Source organism: Ovis canadensis, chromosome 16 (genome assembly GCF_042477335.2).
Source record: "Ovis canadensis isolate MfBH-ARS-UI-01 breed Bighorn chromosome 16, ARS-UI_OviCan_v2, whole genome shotgun sequence".
Classification (NCBI taxonomy): Eukaryota; Metazoa; Chordata; class Mammalia; order Artiodactyla; family Bovidae; genus Ovis; species Ovis canadensis.
This window is the reverse complement of record NC_091260.1, coordinates 23,449,731-23,468,180: the sequence shown is the minus strand read 5'-3', so window position 1 is coordinate 23,468,180 and position 18,450 is coordinate 23,449,731. Positions and strand designations below refer to the sequence as shown.

Sequence of the window (18,450 nt, the reverse complement as noted above, 5' to 3'; positions counted from 1 at the left end):
ACAGTAACTTTCTTGTAAAAGAAAAAATGAAGCAAAATGTTCTTCCAGGAATTTGGGAGTAGCAGTGGTGAACTTAACATTTTACATCCTACCATGCCTTTTGAATCTTTTACCAGGAGCCGAATTACTTTGATAATAGGAAAAAGAGAGTACTATTGTGTGACAAGTATAACTCAGGAAAAACTAGAAACTCTCCTGTTCAAAGAGGCCCGAACTGCTTATGCCACAAAGATCAGTCACTTATGGGACTGATCATAGTGAAAAACTACAAACCAATCAGGCATTTATGCCCTGCATTTTCTCCATTACCTGGTCACTGCTCAGCTAAGCACTGGAGCATTAAATTCAGCTGAGAAAGGTCGATTGTAATCTGTCAGATCGAAAAACTGACACTCAGGGGCACGCAAACCTGTTGCAGCATGTGGGATCTTAGTTATCTAACCAGGGATCAACCGCCTCCGCCCTCAAAAAAGTGAAATAAAAAGTTCAAATCTTACAGTTGAATTTCACACTGAAAGTCTGCACTGCCTTCTAGAGAGCAGTGGGTATCTCTGAACTTGGGCCTCTGCTTTCTCTGCCAAATGAGGGGCCTGGACTTAACGAGCTCAGAACAAAACTCTCAAATCCTTTTCTCTGCCAGCCTGCCCTCCACACCCATCTTCCAGGGCAGCAGATGGAAGGAGAATTCTAAAATGGATCAAGAATCACTATCCCAGCTCAAAGGCTGAAAGACGGTTGATGTCGGGGTTCTCCCCTCCAGGTCGCGGTGCCACAAGCCTGAGAGTGCCCCCAAATGGCTGCAGCATAGCGCTTAGCCCAGCTCGACAGAGCTGATGCTTAACTTTTTGCCTTCAAATTAAGTAATTGATGCCTTCAAACTGTGGTGCTGGAGAAGACTCATGAAATTCTCCTGGAAACCAATCAACTTTAAGAGTGATCAACCCTGAATATCCACTGGAAATACGGACGCTGAAGCTGAAAGTGGAAAGTGAAAGTCGCCCAGTAGTGTCCGACACTTTGCCACCCCACGGACTAAACATTCCATGGAATTCTCCAGGCCAGAATACTGGAGTGGGTAGCCTTTCCCTTCCTAACTCAGAGATCCAGGGAATCCCGCATTGCGGGCGGATTCTTTACCGGCTGAGCCATAAGGAAAGCCCAAGGCCATCTGATGCGACCAGAAGACTCATTGGAAAACTCCCTGATGCTGGGAAAGGCTGAGGGCAGAAGAAGAGGGCGTCAGAGGATGAGAAGGCTGGATGGCATCACCCAGGCAATGAACTTGAACTTGGGCCAACTCTGGGAAACGGTGGGGGACAGGGAGGCCTGGCGTGCTGCAGTCCATGGGGTCGCAAAGAGTCGGACACGACTGGGCGACTGAACAACAACTTTAATTACTAGAGCGGGAATAAAAGAAGGCACAGCCGCAACCATGGCAACCAGAGACCAGGGAGGAAAGGGCGGGGCCACGAGGCGGAAGGGGTGTGACCGAACGCGGAGACGCTCCGGCTGGTTCCGGGTATCAATTTTGTGGCGGGAAAAGCGGCCCCTTCTGTGGAAGACTCCGCCAGTCCTGAGTCGTAGCTCTTCGCGCCCGGAATGGAGACGCAGTCCGAGGAGCAAGCCGTCACCAAGCCTGCGGACTCCGGAGGGGAAGGCGGGCCGCCGCAGGTCGCCGGCGCCCAGGCGGTGCGTCCGGAGGACCGCATGACCCTGCTGCTCAGGTTGTACCCTCTGACCGACTGGGCAGGAGCCAAGTGGGAGTCTTGGCCAAGCGCTCCCCTCTTTGCCGAAAATGTCTAGGGTTCGAATTCATTGTCGATCGCTTAATGGCTGGTGACTAGAGCATTCACATAAGCTCTTTAAGCCCCTTTCTTCGTCTTGGAAAAGAGAGGGAAAATGACAGCTTCCTAGCTAAGTTGCTGTGGGAATTAAAAGAGATATTATGGGGTCAGAGTTTGGCAGAGGGCCTACGGAGCTATAATTAACATTGCCTTTCTTACCCACTCATGCCCTGCGGTCCTGATTTTCAAGCCCTTTGTGGGTTGCATCCAAGCCCAGATTTATATTGGAGGGAGGTTTCTCTGACCTTCTCTGTTATAGCTAGGACCCTTTTCAATCCAGAAGCTGCGTGTTTTGTATTTTCTACCAGGAAGCAATGTCTGTACGTTGCTAAGGAAAATGCTTAATGAGAAAGGACATCAGCCTTCTACTCCAGTGGGCAATTATGGTCCTGAGCCATATCCATCCTACTCTTTGTTTCTGTGTGACCCCTCAAGCTAAAATTAGTTTTCATGTGTTTAAATGGTTGGGGGAAAAGTTATAAGATGTTAATAATAGGTAAAAATTATATGAAATTAAATTTGTCTCCTTATGTAACGTTTTATTGGAACGCAACTTGCAAGGACAGAGTTAAGCAGTTAGAGCAGATACCATGAGTGAGAGTGAGTGAAAGTTGTTAAATTGTGTCTGACTCTTTGTAACCCTATGGACTGTAGTCTGCCAGGCTCCTCTGTCCGTGGAATTCTCCAGGCAAGAATACTGGAATGAGTAGCCATTCCCTTCTCCAGAAGTCTTCCCGACCCATGGATCGAACCTAGGTCTCCTGCTTTGACAGGCAGATTCTTTTTCGTCTGAGCCACCAGGGAAGCCCACAGTAGGAAGCCTATTGTATCTACTATAGGACTCACAAAGCCTAAAATATTTACTTTCTAGTCCTTTACAGAAAAAAATTTGCAGACCTAAATCGTAACAAGGGGATTTTTTTTAAAAAAGCTTTGTAACTGTATGTATTTCAACTTCATTACTGCTTTGAAAGGCCTCACCTAATAATAAACCTCACAACCTCACCTTCAAAATTACCCCCCTACAAATACACAACAGGTTCCTCCAATCATGGAATCTTATAGCCCAGGTCTTACCCTTCCTTTCCCACTCCACAGTTTTCCCCTTGCTCCTCACTCATGAAAGTTGCTAGGCAAATTTTTCACCTACAAAGGACTGAACATCTTCTGTAAAGACTCTGTGGGTATGGCTGGAAGTCTCCAGATAGTCATGCTTTTACATGGCTTTCCAACATCCAGCTCTGATTGGTACAAGATGGGTAGTTCTTACCCTCAGATTTCATCAAGTGATTGCTCTTAATTTCTTTGGCTTTGGCTTCGCTGACAACCAGAGCCCAGACTATTTCATTTTGGGGCAGGTCAGCTTCTTGGAGGCATTTTTGGCAACCTCTGGCGCTCCAGAACCACAGGATCAACCTTTGTCTCATGATTATGGAGATATTGTTGTCCAGGAGCTGTTCTGTGGGTTCAAGTGGAATTGATCTGGCTGACGTACTATATAAAGAGTCTGTCAAATGGAGTTATATATATATATATATATATATATATATATATATATATATATATATATATATATGTGGAGGAAGGTAACATAACTTTTTCCCAAACCATTTAAACACATGAAAACTAATCTTAGCTTGAGGGGTCACACAGAAACAAAGAGTAGGATGGATATGGCTCAGGTCCATAGTTGCCCACTGGAGTAGAAGACTGATGTCCTTTCTCATTAAGTCTTTTCCTTAGCAACGTACAGACATTGCTTCCTGGTAGAAAATACAAAACACGCAGCTTCTGGATTGAAAAGGGTCATATCTATAACAGAGAAGGGCAGAGAAACCTCCCTGTTTCACACGAAGACATTTAGAAGACACTGAATTCTTTCCTTTTAACTATTCCCATTCTTTTTATCTATGGGCCATTGGATCTGGTGAATTCCTATCCAGAGTTCTCAGAGCTATATAGGAAAGTGCTCCTATAGTCCAGGGTCAATTCCAGATGACCGTAATAGCCACTGTTCACAGCTAGAACATCCCATGGGTTTCTTGAAGGCATATAAGGGCTTCATCAGTTCCTGAACTGGAACGACTAACTTTCCTGTATTACTTTCCCCTATTCCCATCTGTTGTGTATTACACTTAGGAATAAATGCCCCAAAGAGGTCCTGGCCACCAGACACTATTCTCTCACAAAAGTCCACCTGACTCAACTGGTGAACAGCATTTAATTAAAAAAAAAAAAAAAAAAAGGCAGCAGGAACTCTGGGGGTGACATAATAGCCCACTTCCCATTCCTTTGACCTTTGACCAAGTGTATGGGCTTGCCTTCATCTTTTTGTTCTCAGAAAATGCTAATGAACACTACTCACTGACCTGGAAAGACAATCTTTTGTGTAAGTCTTTGAAACACTTGAATGACTAAATTAAAAATCCCTTTCTACCTACAATATGAAATAATAAAATATTAAAGATATAACATCTCCTTTTCCATCTCAGCTAAAAATGAATTATTGTTTCAGTGTGTCATAAAATGCTGTCCTACTTAAACTCTTAAGAAATTGCTCTTTTCATTTGGAATTTTAAAACAGGGAGCTTAATGCTGCAAAGTTTTAAAATTTTGTCTAATGTTCCTTAGCTACTTAACTAGATCTCAGAGTCACAAAACAAACTCAGAACTGGAGAATTACCAGGTAAATGTGAAACATCTAATAAGTAGTTATCATTTTACCCATAGCTCTTCTACCCATTTTTTGTATGATTTTTAAGTAAGTAGAGTCATAGGATGACTAAGAAAACTATATAAATTACTTATTTATCCAAGGATTAGTACCTTTGATATTTTTCTGTATCTCTTAAGAATGTTTCAATCTGTTTGTAACACATTACTGTGTTTGGGGGTTTACCACTTAAATCTATTTCTTTGTGTAGTGTTCTCTTTAAGCTGTATTTCAGTGTGGCCCGTTAAAAATAAATTTAAAAATCAAAATTTTAACTTTTCCTTACAGATGCTGTTTTCCTACTGTATTTCATTTTGTGTGTTTTTCTGAGGCATAACATCTTGTATGCCTATTTTAAATAAAATGAGGCCAACCTGGAAGATCTTTTATTTAAATATATATGTGCCAAGTCTTAGTTGCCATGTGTGGGAGGGAGCTTTCATTGCAGCATGTGGGATCTAGTTTCCCAACCAGGGATTGAACCTGCGCCCCTTGCATTGGGAGCACTGAGTCTTAACTGCTGGACCACCAGGGACGTCCCTGTAAGATTTTAATGCTGTTTATTTATACTCATTTTGTTGCATCAGATTCCAAAAAAGATGAGTTGATTTATCATATAGTAATGAATAAAACCTCAATAATTATATAACTCTCTTCTTATCTGTTTTCAGGCTAAGAGCACAGACCAAACAACAACTCTTGGAATATAAGTCAATGGTTGATGCACGTAAGGATTTCCATTTTCAAATAAGGTTTTGTGAGTTTGATGATGAACAGTACTCCAGGGAAAAGATCAATTTTACAATTATTTATCTAGGGAAGGAGGGGTGTTAGGAATTCAGGAAAATTAAGTTCTATTGATTGGAAATTCCTGTGGGCTTAGCTACCATCAACAACTTGGACATTAAGTTAGGAGATTAGATGATTGTTGAACAAGTGATCTGAGACCTATACTTTGAGAAACACTGGATTAATGACATGGAAACAGAAGGGAGATAGGCATAAAAGTGTGACTGACAATTTTCAATTCTATATAAAAATTTTAATTTATCTTTTACAATTATTAATCCAAAAATCTCAGGGCCAAGAGAGTAGTTAAATGATGGGTTTAGTCGTCCTAAGTAATAATCACCTAACGCCACCTGATTTATTATAAGCCCGTGGGTCACAAAGATAGATTTTGGTTACTTTTTCTTTCTCTATGAAATAAACTTACAGAATAAAACCAAATAGTACACTGTGTTGAATCAAGAATTGTGGAGAAGCCTAGGCACCTCATAGATGTTTTAGTTACTTCCCTGAGTCCATGTTTGAACCTCGATAATTTTTGTGCTCTGTTCAAGCTCACTTTAAGGCCACAGATCAGAAGGCATTTCTGGTGTGTTTTCCAACCCCAGTCTAGGGTTTCTAAAGGGGCATCTTATGCAACAAACAGAACAAAAGAAAACAAAACCTTAAAAAAAGATGGCCCCCAGCCTCTCTTCTGCTTACTATAGCTAATAACCATAGGAGTTAGGAAGTGAATCAGACCTTACTGGCTCTAAAGTCATGTCCCTTTTGTAATATCAATAATGCCTATAAAAGAGTATATATTATCTATAAAGTACTTATATTTATATATATGTGTATATATGTATAACAATCACTTTGCTGTATACCTGAAACTAACACAACACTGTAAATCAACTATAATTCAATTAAAAAATGCTTACCTCAAAGATGATCAGTAGGTCACTGTCCTTCCCCTGGAGGAATTAATGGTGTCCTTCTTTCCAAAGCCTATGTTCCTTCTATTAAACAAATTATATTTATCTTAGAGATGAGAAGTAGGACTTGTCTAATCCTTTTACTGGCATGAGAGCCCACATATTATATAAAAAAGTATAACTGATCTTAGACAATGAGGTGTAGGGGAAAAGCTATTCAAAACTTGAACCATTGAGGAATTATCTCTAGTGGTAATCATGCAATCATAGTTGAATGAATAGTGGGTGCTAGGAATGGAGATATGGTGTTGAACAAGGCTGACTTTATCCTCGTGGAGCTTAAATTCTGTGTAGCAAAACAGGTAAGCAAAGAGACGTGAGATAACTATGAGGTGAGGTAAATGTGATGAAGGAAATAATGGTATGATAAGAGGGAAGGACTACTTTAGATACAGTAATCAGAGATGGATTCTTCAAGACGATGACCTTAGAGCTAAAATCCAAGTGATAAGAATCTGCCTCTTCATGCAGTTCTTGTTTGCCCTGTATAGCTAATTTTGAAGGAGTTGTGACATCTAAAATCTTGAGTAGACTTAATAGTCTGCACTGTAGAATTTCTGCAGCTAAAGGAGAGGACCGATTGTTACGGCTTCCTGGTGGCTCAGATGGTAAAGAATCTGCCTGCAATGCAGGAGACCTGGGTTCAAACCCTAGGTTGGGAAGATGCCATGGAGAAGGGAATGGCAACACACTTCAGTGTTCTTGACTGGAGCATTCCGTGGACAGAGGGCTTAGTCCATGGGGTCAAAAAGAATGGGACATGAGTGAGCCACTAACACACACATAAGAAGTTAGGTTTTAGTTTTGAAGAGAAGATATGTATCTAAAATTGATTCGTGTTTACCACTAAAAAATACTGAGACTTTATTGCTTGAAGGCTTTTTTTTTTTTTTTACAATAAGTGCATCTATTCTAAGGGTATGATTTGATGAGTTTTTTTTTTTTTGTAGATGTTGTTGCAAAGATTTATTTAATTTTTGGCTGTGGTGAGTCTTCATTGCTGCACGCTGGCTTTCTCAAGTTGCAGCAAGTGGGGGCTCATCTCTAGTTGTGGTGTGCAAGCTTCTCATTGCGGCAGCTTTTCTTGTTTCAAAGCATGGATTCTAGGTGCTCGGGCTTCAGTAGTTGCAGCGCATGGGCTCGGTAGTTGTGGCTCCTGGGCTCTAGAGCATAGGCTCAGTAATTGTGGCACATAGGTTTAGTTGCTCCACATGTGGGATCCTCTCAAACCAGGGTTCAGACCGGTATCCCTTGCCTTACAAGGTGGATTCTTAACTGCTGGATCACCAGGGAAGCCCAATTTGATGAGTTTTGACAAATATATACATCTCTTTAATCAAGATCACCACTAAAATCACAGATGTAAACATTTCTACAGAAAGAGACTCACAGAAGATGAACTTATTTGATATGTGACTAGTACAACTAACTAATTTCACTTCAGTTTTACTTTAGTTGTACTACTCACATATCAAATGGTTCAGCCACAATGCGGCTGGTGGCTACCGTATTGAACAGTGCAGATATTAAGCATTTCATTTATCATAGAACAGTGCTTTTGAACAGCATTTGATGTAAATGTATTTATATGGTGGGGTTTTTTTTTCAACATCTTTCGTGACTTAATTCATGCAACAAAATTCACCATTTTAAAATGTACAATTCAGTAACTTTTAGTATTTACAATGTTGTGTAACCATTACCACTATCTAATTGCAGAACATTTGCATTACTCTATAAAGAAACCCCAAACCTGTCAGCAGTCACTCCCAAAGGGTCTGGCTACTTTTTGTACCGTGTAGCATTTTTGTGATTCATCCATGCTCTTTTGTCTCAGTAATTCTTTCCTTTTTATTGTGAAGTACATTTTATGATGACTGCACCACAATTTTAATCCATTTACCTGTTGATGAACATTTGAATTGTTTCCAGTGTTTGCCCCTCGTTAATAAAGCTGCTATGGGCAGTTGTCATTTGTAAATCTTTTTGTGGACATTTGCTTTCATTTCTCTTGGTTAAATACCTAAAAGTGAAATTTCAAGGTGATAAGTGTATGTTTAACTTTTTAAGAAACTACCAAACTGCTAAGATAGTTATACCATTATGGCAGATTCCTCCCCAGCAGTGTATGAGGTTTCCAGTTGCTCAATATCTTCTCTAAAACTTCATACTGTCAGTCTTTAAATTTTAGCCATTCTAGTAAGTATGTAGTGATATATTTTATGTGGTTTTAATTTATATTTCCCTAATAACTGATATTGTTGATCATCTTTTCATGTCTTATTGGTAGTTTACTTTTTGAAGTGTCCTTTCAAATCTTTGCCCATTTTTAGTTAGATTGTTAGTCTTACTGAGTTTGAGTTTTAATTAAAAATGAAAATATTATATATTTTCTTAAACATTCACTTCTTTCAAAAAATAAATACAGTCCTGTTTCAGATGAGTAAAAATATATATGTGTGTGTACATATATATGTGTGTATATATATATATATATATATATATATATGGCAGAAATTTTCTCCTAGTTTGTTGCTTTTTTATTTTCTTAACAGTCCTTTCAGGAGCAGAAGGCATAAATTTTTATGAAGTGTTGTTTTTCACTGTTTTTCTTTTGTGGTTTGCGGTTTTTGAGTTCTGTCTAAGAAACTGACTATTTCAAGGTTGCAAAGGTTTTCTCCTATGTTTGTTCTAGAAGTCTTAAAGTTTTAAGTTTAACATTCAGTACTGTGATTCATTTTGGGTTAAGTTTTGGGTATAGTGTAAGCTAAGTAAGGGTCAAGGTTCATTTTTTTTCATGTGTAACCCATTGTATATGTGTAGGTCTATTTCTGGACTTTTTCTTCTGTTCCTTTGAGGAACTTGTCTATCTTTACAATGGTGCCACACTGTTTGGATTACCGTAGCTTTATAGTAAGTCTTGATTGTCAGCTACTATAAGTCCTTCAAGTTCATTCTTTGTCAAAACTGTTTTGACTATTCTTGGTCCTTTATTTTTCTATGTGCATTTTAAAATCAGCTTGTCAATTTCCGGGATTTTGAGTGGGACTCTGGAAGCTCAGCTGGTAAAGAATCCACCTGTACTGCAGGAGACCCCGGTTCGATCCCTGGGTCAGGAAGATCCCCTGGAGAAGGGCATGGCAACACACTCTAGTATTTTTGCCTGGAGAATCCCCATGGAGGAGCCTGGTGGGCTACGGTCCATGGGGTCACAAAGAGTCAGACGTGACTGAGCAACTAAGCACAACACAGCATATAGATCAGTATGGGTGAATTCGTTATATTAGCAGTTGTTAGATTAGCCATGATTCTCCCAGTACATGTAGGTAGTATATCTTTCCATTTTACTGTTTGATAGTGTATAGTGTAGAGGTCATACATACATGTATTTTGTTAAATTTATCCTTAATTATTTTGTGTTTTTGGATGTAATTTTACATATATTTAAAATTTCTTATATATAGACATAGTTTCTATTTTTTTACATTGATCTTGATTTTTTTACTCTCTTTTTCTATCATTCTAATCTGTGCTGTCTAATATGTTAGTCACTAGCTCCATGTGGCCACTGAACACTTGAAATATGGTCATTCCTCACTGAGGACTAAATGTAAAATGCAAACAGAAGAAAAGATTGTGAACTATTTCAACAGTAATTCCAAATTGCTTAAAGTGACAATATTTTGGATCTACTGGGTTAAATAAGCTATATTAAAATTAATTTCACTTGTTTCTTTACTTTCGTAATGTGGAAACTAGAAATTTAAAATTACATATTTGGTTTGCATTTGTGGCTCACATTATATTTTTGTTGGACAACACTTTTATGAAATATTACTAACTTCAAAAATCTATTCATTTGTAGATGAAGAAAAGACTCCAGAACAAATCATGCAGGAAAAGCAAATTGAAGCGTATGTCATATTTTAAAATTTTAGTTGTGGTTTTTACAGATTTAATAATATTATCCATCTTATAATATTTTCTTTCTTTTTCCTTTCTTTGTTTTTCCACGTAATTTGTCATGCACATGTTGAGAAGTTACTGATGTGGGATGTCAACTTACATGCACATGAGTGAGCTATCACATTAGCAGTCTCGGCACCGGCCCCACTTTAACAAGATATTTATCAAAGTAACTCAGTGAGAGTCAAGTTACCAAATCTGGAAATGTCAGTGTGGGATCCTGTAGAATACTATTATTTAGATAACAGGCATTTCACTTTCTTCAAAGATTTACTTTATGCCTTTATTCCAGTGGTTACTTTATCTGACATTGCTGACATTCTTTGGTTCATGCTTCTTTGGCAGTAAAATTGAAGAACTAGAAAATGAAGTTGAAGAGGCAAAAACTGCTTTTGAAATTAAAAAGCTTGCGTTAGACAGGTAATTATTACATTTTAAGTATGCAAGATGGGTATGGCTCAAGGTGGGGTGTGTGTGTGTGCTAAGTCGCTTCAGTCATATCCAGCTCTTTGCAACCCTGTGGACTGTAGCCCACTAGGCTCCTCTGTCCATGGGATTCTCCAGGCAAGAATACTGGAGCAGGTTGCCATGCCTTCCTTCAGGGGACCTTCTTGAGCCAGAGATTGAACTGGAGTCTCTTACGTCTCCTGCTTTGGCAGGTGGGTTCTTTACCACTAGTCTGAATTAATCAAAATGATGATTAGTTGATGGTCCCACAAATTTTGAGCCCTGAGAGAAAAGTTACATCATTAATGTTTTCATTTGAAGAAGTTACATAAGACAGTGTTAATAAGAAAATGTCAGTCAAGACAATAGAAGTGTGAGGTTAAATCACATTTGGTGTTGGAAAGGATTATACGATTTATTTTTGGTTGTGCTAGGTCTTAGTCGTGGCACGAGGAATCTTTAGTTGCAGCGTGTGGGATTTAGTTCCCCAGCCAGGAATTGAACCCAGGCCCCTGCATTGCGAGCTTCGAATCATAGCTACTGAGCCACCAGGGAAGTCTCATATTTATTCCAGTAACTCTTAATGGAGTAAAGGAATTATCATTGAGTTTAAATGTATTTTTAATTTTAAACTTTGCGTCTGTATTTTAGAATTCATTCACCAAATATTTGAGTGCTTACTGTGTCAGAGCTTTGTGCTGGATGCTGGTATACAGCTGTCAGTAAGATAAACGTAGTCTCTATTATAGATTTATGATCTGAATTAATAATCTCAATCCAATGAATGACTCTAATAGTTTTTCCCTTGTATTTCTGACCTTCCCAGATACATTTACTTACATTTAATTGAAAATAGTTAAAGTCCTTTTAATTACTTCTAGCAGTGAACTTTTTTCCCTCATTTAATGTGCTGGCTCATTATATAGATGATATTTTTTGACTAAGATCAGAGCTATTAAGATATCCTCTTTAATGAAATGACTGATATTGCTGAGCTTATTAACTTTCTATTATCACTTATTTACTAGCTATTGAATTTAAAAACAAATTATAGTGCTTGCTTATACATAGACATATTTAAAGTTTATAGTTGAGTATGGCTTTGTATTCCCTAACTCTACCTAATTTAAGCCTGCTGATCTGTATGCCTTTTTTCCTTCTTCCAGTTTTATTGAGATATAATTGAAATACAGCAGTGTATAAGTTTGGGCCTCCCTGGCAGCTCAGTGGCAAAGAATCCGCCAGCCAATGCAGGAGACATGGGTTTGATCCCTGGGTCAGGAAGATCCCCTGGAGAAAGGAAATGGTAACCCACTCCAGTATTCTTGCCGGGAAAATCTCATAGACAGAGGAGCCTGGCAGGCTACAGTCCATGGGGTCACAAAAGAGTCGGACACAACTTAGCGGCTAAACAATAACTGTCTAAGTTTAAGGTGTAGAGCATGTTTTGACTTACATGCATCCTGAAATGATCATCATAGGAGGTTTAGTGAACATCAACCATCTCATATAGATACAAAATTTAAAAAATAGAAAAAGATTTTTTTTGTTGTGAGAATTCTTAATCTCTTAACTTTCATATGTAGCTTATAGCAGTGTTAATTGTATTTTATCATATTGTACATTACATTTTGTAGTGCCTTATTGCTTCCTCCAGCCCTGCACCTAGGTGGGTGGTTTGGAGAGCAAGTTCAGGCAGGGTGTCAGGTCAGCTCAGCCCCTCGCCTGGCCGTGCACAACCACATGCAACAGCCCCATCCCTCTTGGTGTTACTTCGTGTTTCTATGACTGACTTATCAAATTATTTCCCATATAATACTGTTTAAAAACCTACTTTTGTTTTATGTTACATTTAAACAGAAAGGAATCTTTGTTGTATTTTTAAATATTCTTTTCACTGTACCATAAATGTTATCCATGTTTTATAATGGAGTTTTTTCCTCTATAGGATGCAACTTTCAACTGCACTTAAAAAACACCTGGAGACGGTTGATATCAAGACTAGGTATGTTTTTTTTGTTTTATGTTTCCTGGATTTGGTCAGGTTGGCAGTAAGGGAGATCGCATAATGATTAGTTCCATGAATTTTTTTAATTATCTGTCACTGTTGACCATCTTTATCTGGGAAATAAGAAAAGTAGGCTCGTCTCATCCTTACAAACTTTATAGTCCTACTGACATCCTGTTCCAAATGGATGGGACCCTGAGGTTTTACCCTGATGATCTAGAATTTTAAAGGAAGCTTTTGAAAGTTAACTTTTGTTTAACTTGTTACTGTAAGACAAGAACAATGTTATCTCATTTAAGCCAACAATAACCCAATGAGATAGGAAATATACTCCTCATTTTTCATGGGCAGAAATGAGTAACTTATATAACTTGCCAAGAAATATAAAATAAAGACTCTGGCATCCAAGGTCATCTGTAATCCGATCCTAAGACGGGAAGCTGGCAACCCACATATAACAAGCCTCCCAAAGGACGGTGGCACTAGGAAATATGAGAACTACTCTTCTTGCCCGGTCTTATTTCTGCCCTTTTACTCCGGCTGTACCAAACTGCTTGTTAGGTATTCTTCATAATTACACTTGACCCTGGAACAGCATGGGTTTGAACTGTTTGAGTCCACTTCTATGCAGGTGTTTTGTGTGTGTTTTTTCAATAAATATAGTACCTGTATTTTCATTTTACAGATCTTTAAGTATGGGGGAAAGTTTGTATTTATTTAGAGGTCACAGTATGTGGAATCAATGAACTAGGGTTTGATCCAGGCTGTTTCAGCTTTCTGTCCTTGGGTGAGCCATTTAATTCCTGTGTTTTTGAGGCAGAGGTAGCAGTGCTGTGGACTGTGTGGACAGTTGGTAACTCTGACCATCCACTCTGCCTGCACTGTTCAAGGATCAGTTGTACTTTTACATCCTTTAAGACTCAGGGTTTCCTTGTTCTACCCTTTCCACAACTCTTACACAATCCATTACTGATTCTAATGAAGTCATAACGATGGTGTGGATTTATTTTTTTCCCCCATAAGATTCTTTCCTCTTTGAAAACAGGTACTGTGTTTTATTCTATTTTATAATCTTGGTGCGTGGCACAATCTTGACATGAGGTAGTCTCTCAGAAATACTTGCTGAAGAAATGGGGAATAAAAGCAGTTGATTCAGTGAAACTGTTGTGTCTGATATAGTTAGATACATGTCATTATACATTTGTCAAAATGCATAGAATATACACCACCAAGAGTGAACCCTAATGTAAACTATGGACTTTGGAGGATGATAATGTGTCAGTGTAGGTTCATCAGTTATAACAGATGGGCTACTCTGGTGGAGGAGGCTGTGCAAGTGTGGGGCCAGAGGGTGTATGGGTTTCCCTTCCACTTGGTTTTGCCCTGAACCTAAAACTGGTCTAAAAACTAACATCTAGGGACTTCCCTAGTAGAACAGTGACTAAAATTTGCACTCCCGATGCAGGGGGCCCGGGTTTGATCCTTGGTCAGGGACCTAGATCCCATGTGTCTCAACTAAAGGTCCCCCATGCTGCAATGAGGATGGAAGATCCTGTGTACTGAAACTAAGGCCCAGCACAGCCAAATTAATGAATTTTTAAAAAATCCTAAAGTCCATTTCCAAAAGAAACCTATATATTAGCAAGTTAGGGTTTTTTTCTCCCTAAGTATGAGATTTTTAGAAATGTTCTGGGGACTTCCTTTGTGATCCAGTAGTTAAGACTCTATGTTTCCACTGCGGAAGACACTGGTTCGATCCTTGGTCAGGGAACTAAGCTCCTGCATGCTACGGGGTATGGCCAAGAAAAAAAAAAAAGAAATGTTCCTACATGCTTAAATTTGTTATTCTTTGTTGCCTATGAGCAAAAAGTTTTCTAGGGAAATGCATCAGAAATTTAGTTTACCCCAAACTTGTCTAGACTTATCTTGTTAAACAATGACTATATTGAAGTGTACATTGGCTGTAATGAAAAAATATATATACTAACTGATTTCTTAATCAATGAAAAATTTTAAACTTAATAAATCATATTTTTTATTCCTTTTCAGTGCGCTCATGAATAACATGAAACAAATATTAAATCTGAATAAACTAATAATGAAATCACAGCAGGTAATTTTGAACATAAAGCTGCTTATGCATTCTCATGATTTCAGTAACACATTCTTGCTGGTAACTGTATGTGACTAAATAGGATTGCCCGAAGACTGGTATGTTTGGAATTCAGTATCCTTAAGTTTTCTCTCTTTTCATAGTTCCATTATTTCTGACTAATTATCTACTTATCATTTAAGCTACTCTTTCTTTCCCTTTTGTTGTGTAAAAATAGAGGAATTGAAAACTGAAGCTCTAGAAAATATGAATAGATAAAATTCAATGATTTAAATATTATAGGTGTGTTCTTAGGTTATGTGCCTTAATCTTTTTATTTCTAATAACAGGAAACTTGGGATTTGGAGGAAAAATTGCTTGATGTTAGAAAGAAGAGATTGCGTATGTAGAACACTTTTTGGCTTTTTTTTTCGAGAACACATTTTTCACTTAATATGAAGATCTCCCAATCACTGAAAATTTTTTTAATTTTCTGATTTTCTTAAAACTTTGGACGTGGCAATTTAAAGAGTAGTATATACAGTGCAATTTGCTTGATCTATTGTTTTAGAACTTTGAATCACAAAAATTAATACATTCTCAGTGGGGGGGGGGGGGCGAATATCAAGTAATACAGAAAAGTATAATGTGAAAGCCATACCTCCTTCTTTTGTGACCACAATTAGATATACATCATTTCAAGCCTTTTCCACACCCAAATAAACATTTATATGTATAATTTTTCAGGTTATTTATTTTGTTTTTTGGCTTCATTGGGTCTTTGCTGCTTTGTGAGGAGTCTTCACTGACTGTGGTGAGCAGAGGCCACATTCTTTGTTGCAGCACTTCGCTTCTCACTGTGGCGGCTTCTCTTGTGGTGGAGCACAGACTCTAGGCGTGAACGCTTCAGTAGCTGCAGCACACAGGCTCAGTACTTGTGACTAGGGCTTAGTTACTCCACGACATGTGGAATCCTCCCAGACCTGGGATCGAACGCATGTCCGCTCCATGGCAAGCAGCTTCCTGGGGGAGTCCACACATAATTTTATTTTTCTGGTACATAATTTTTAAATGATCACTTGATACATATGGTTCTATAGTTTAACTTAACATGAGATAGCTTTTTGCATTGAAAATTTTGAAATGTTTTATTGAAATCTATTTCAGAGAGAACTAAGGCTAGTTCTACATATCCTCTATAAAGAATTTGAAAACAAAAATATACATAAAATTTTTTTAATTTTATCAAGAGATAATCGATCTTCAGTGCTTTTTATTTATAAAATTGGCATAATTTTATTCTGTATTACTTTTTTCGTTTAACAGTTACAGGCATGATTTATTATTTTAAAATACTATGTATATTTGCTTTTTAAAAAATTATTCATTTATTTTTATTGTTTTCGGCTGTCCTGGGTCTTCACCGCTGCATGGACTCTTCTCGAGTTGCGGCAAGCAAGGGTTACTCTGGGTTGCTGTGCCGGTTCTCACTGCAGTGGCTTCTGTTGTGGAGCAGAGCCTCTAGGGCACAAGGGCACATGGGATCTTCCCGGATCAGGGATCGAACTCTTGTCTCCTGCATTGGCAGGTGGATTCTTTACCACTGAGCCACCAGGGAAGCCCCTAGATTTGCCTTTTGTAAGTAATCTCAGGGTCAGAAGTAGTCCTGTCACCTGTCTAATCACCCTTTGGCTTTTTTTCCATTGCATTCCAACCTGCTTTTGATACATCAGTGTCAAAGAACTGAGCTCCTGAGATATACCCATTTATATTTTTAAATACTGTCTGTCCCCCACTTATGATGATTCAACTTACAATTTTTTTACTTTACGATGATATGCATTCAGTAGAAACTGAATTCGGATTTTGAATTTTGCTTTTTTCCTGGGCTCATTATAGTCTCTCATGTGATGCCAGGCAGCAGCAGCCACGTGGTCATGAGAGTAAACCACCAATACATTTACAACTATTATATTTTTCACTTTTAGTATTCAATAAATTACATGAGAAATTTAATATATTGTTATAAAGCAGGCTTTGTCTTAGGAGGTTTTGCCCAATTGCAGGCTAATGTAAGTGTTCCGAGCATGTTTAAGGCAGGCTAGACTAGGCTGTGATGTTTGGTGGATTAGGTACATTTTTGACTTAGGATATTTTCAACTGAAGATGAAAGGAAGATCTCTAGTATAATTCTCAGAATACTTCAGGAACAACAAAAAAAAATGGTTGATGATATTTATCCCTATTTATCCTACCTTTCTTTGAAAATTTATTAAAATGTAAGTTTTGAAAACTAAGGGGGAGAGTATTTCCTTACATATATCACCTATTTTTTTGGCAGCCCAGAGGAAGTCCTCTGACATGATGCCTTGGCAGACATTTATAGACAGTATCATTGTCATGCTTGCACACTTGAACATCTCACAGAGGGCGTTGCTAAGTATGAAATTAAAATACTGGTGCTTTGCACCAGAGGAATCATTTTCATGTCAGAATGGAACTGCAACCTAAAATGCATATTAAAAATTTTCCCTTGACTGAAATAATCAGGAACTATTCTGCTTCAGAAGTTTTCAAGATTCTTGTTTATAGGAGTTGTCATATATAGTATATTGCTTTATTTTTAACCCAGCAGAATTAAAACAAGCTTCAGAAAGAAAGCTTTCAGAAATACAGACTGAAAAGAACAAACAGAAAGATGATTTGGATAGTATGGAAAATTCAGACAAAATAAAGACCATACAACAAAAACTGGAGACAGAGATACAGATTACTACAGTTATTCAACATGTGTTCCAGGTAATATTTATAAAAAGTAGAAAGGGGGGGGTAAATAACTTTTTAAAAGTGATTAATTCTATTATTTTCAGGCTTCATATTTTTATATATAACTGAATTAACTCAGTATCATTGAGCTGCAATTTTTCAAAGAATAATGTCCAGAATTTTCATTAATTATAACCTTAATCAGTCCTCCATTGCCTACCACAAAAATAATCTTCACCTTTGTCAAAGTCTTGGAACTTTGCAAGGGCTGAGAATTAAGGTCTTTTACCTCTTGTCAAAATGCATATTACTTACAATTTAATTGCTTTTCACTGTAGAAATGCAAAATGAACTCTGAACCATAACTGTCATCTTTTTCCTTTAGGAAACACTGCAAATATCCTTCCTTAAGAGGTAAAAACTATCTACAAAAACTGGCAAAGCAGAAAAATTGTTAGAAACATTGTCAATATTTCCCTAGCGTTATGGCGATCAAGGTTGAAGCCTTATTGAAAACAGAAATAAAGATACAAGAACGCATTTACTATTTTTTCCCATCATCACAGAGTAAATGTTCACACCTAGTTCTGTAAATATTTGATGTGAAAGACAATTTTTAAAAAATCAATAAATTTTTATAACTGCTGAGAACTTGTAATTTTAAAACTTTTTTTTTTTTAATTACAGAACCTCATTTTGGGGAGTAAAGTCAACTGGGCAGAGGATCCTGCCCTCAAGGAAACTGTTCTGCAGCTTGAGAAGAATCTCACAATGATCTAATAGGAATTCTAGTTTGACATTTTTTGTTTCTGTTTTTAATGTCATTTAAATAGAAATCTCAAGTGAAA

General features: G+C 37.8%; 1 protein-coding gene across 2 annotated transcripts; it reads left to right on the top strand.

Annotated features, from left to right (window-relative positions):
* The first annotated feature begins 559 nt into the window (after positions 1 to 559).
* On the top strand, positions 560 to 18,450 carry CENPH (centromere protein H). Of its 2 annotated transcripts, none has more exons than XM_069556374.1 (9): positions 560 to 1,724; positions 5,229 to 5,284; positions 10,189 to 10,237; positions 10,635 to 10,709; positions 12,685 to 12,741; positions 14,794 to 14,857; positions 15,187 to 15,238; positions 17,472 to 17,635; positions 18,290 to 18,450. In XM_069556374.1, the coding sequence occupies exons 1-9, from the start codon at positions 1,600 to 1,602 to the stop codon at positions 18,380 to 18,382; spliced, it is 735 nt and encodes a 244-aa protein (XP_069412475.1). In that variant the 5' UTR covers positions 560 to 1,599; the 3' UTR covers positions 18,383 to 18,450. The 2 variants fall into 2 exon arrangements, with proteins under 2 accessions (XP_069412475.1, XP_069412474.1); XM_069556373.1 differs by having other exon boundaries at positions 17,469 to 17,635.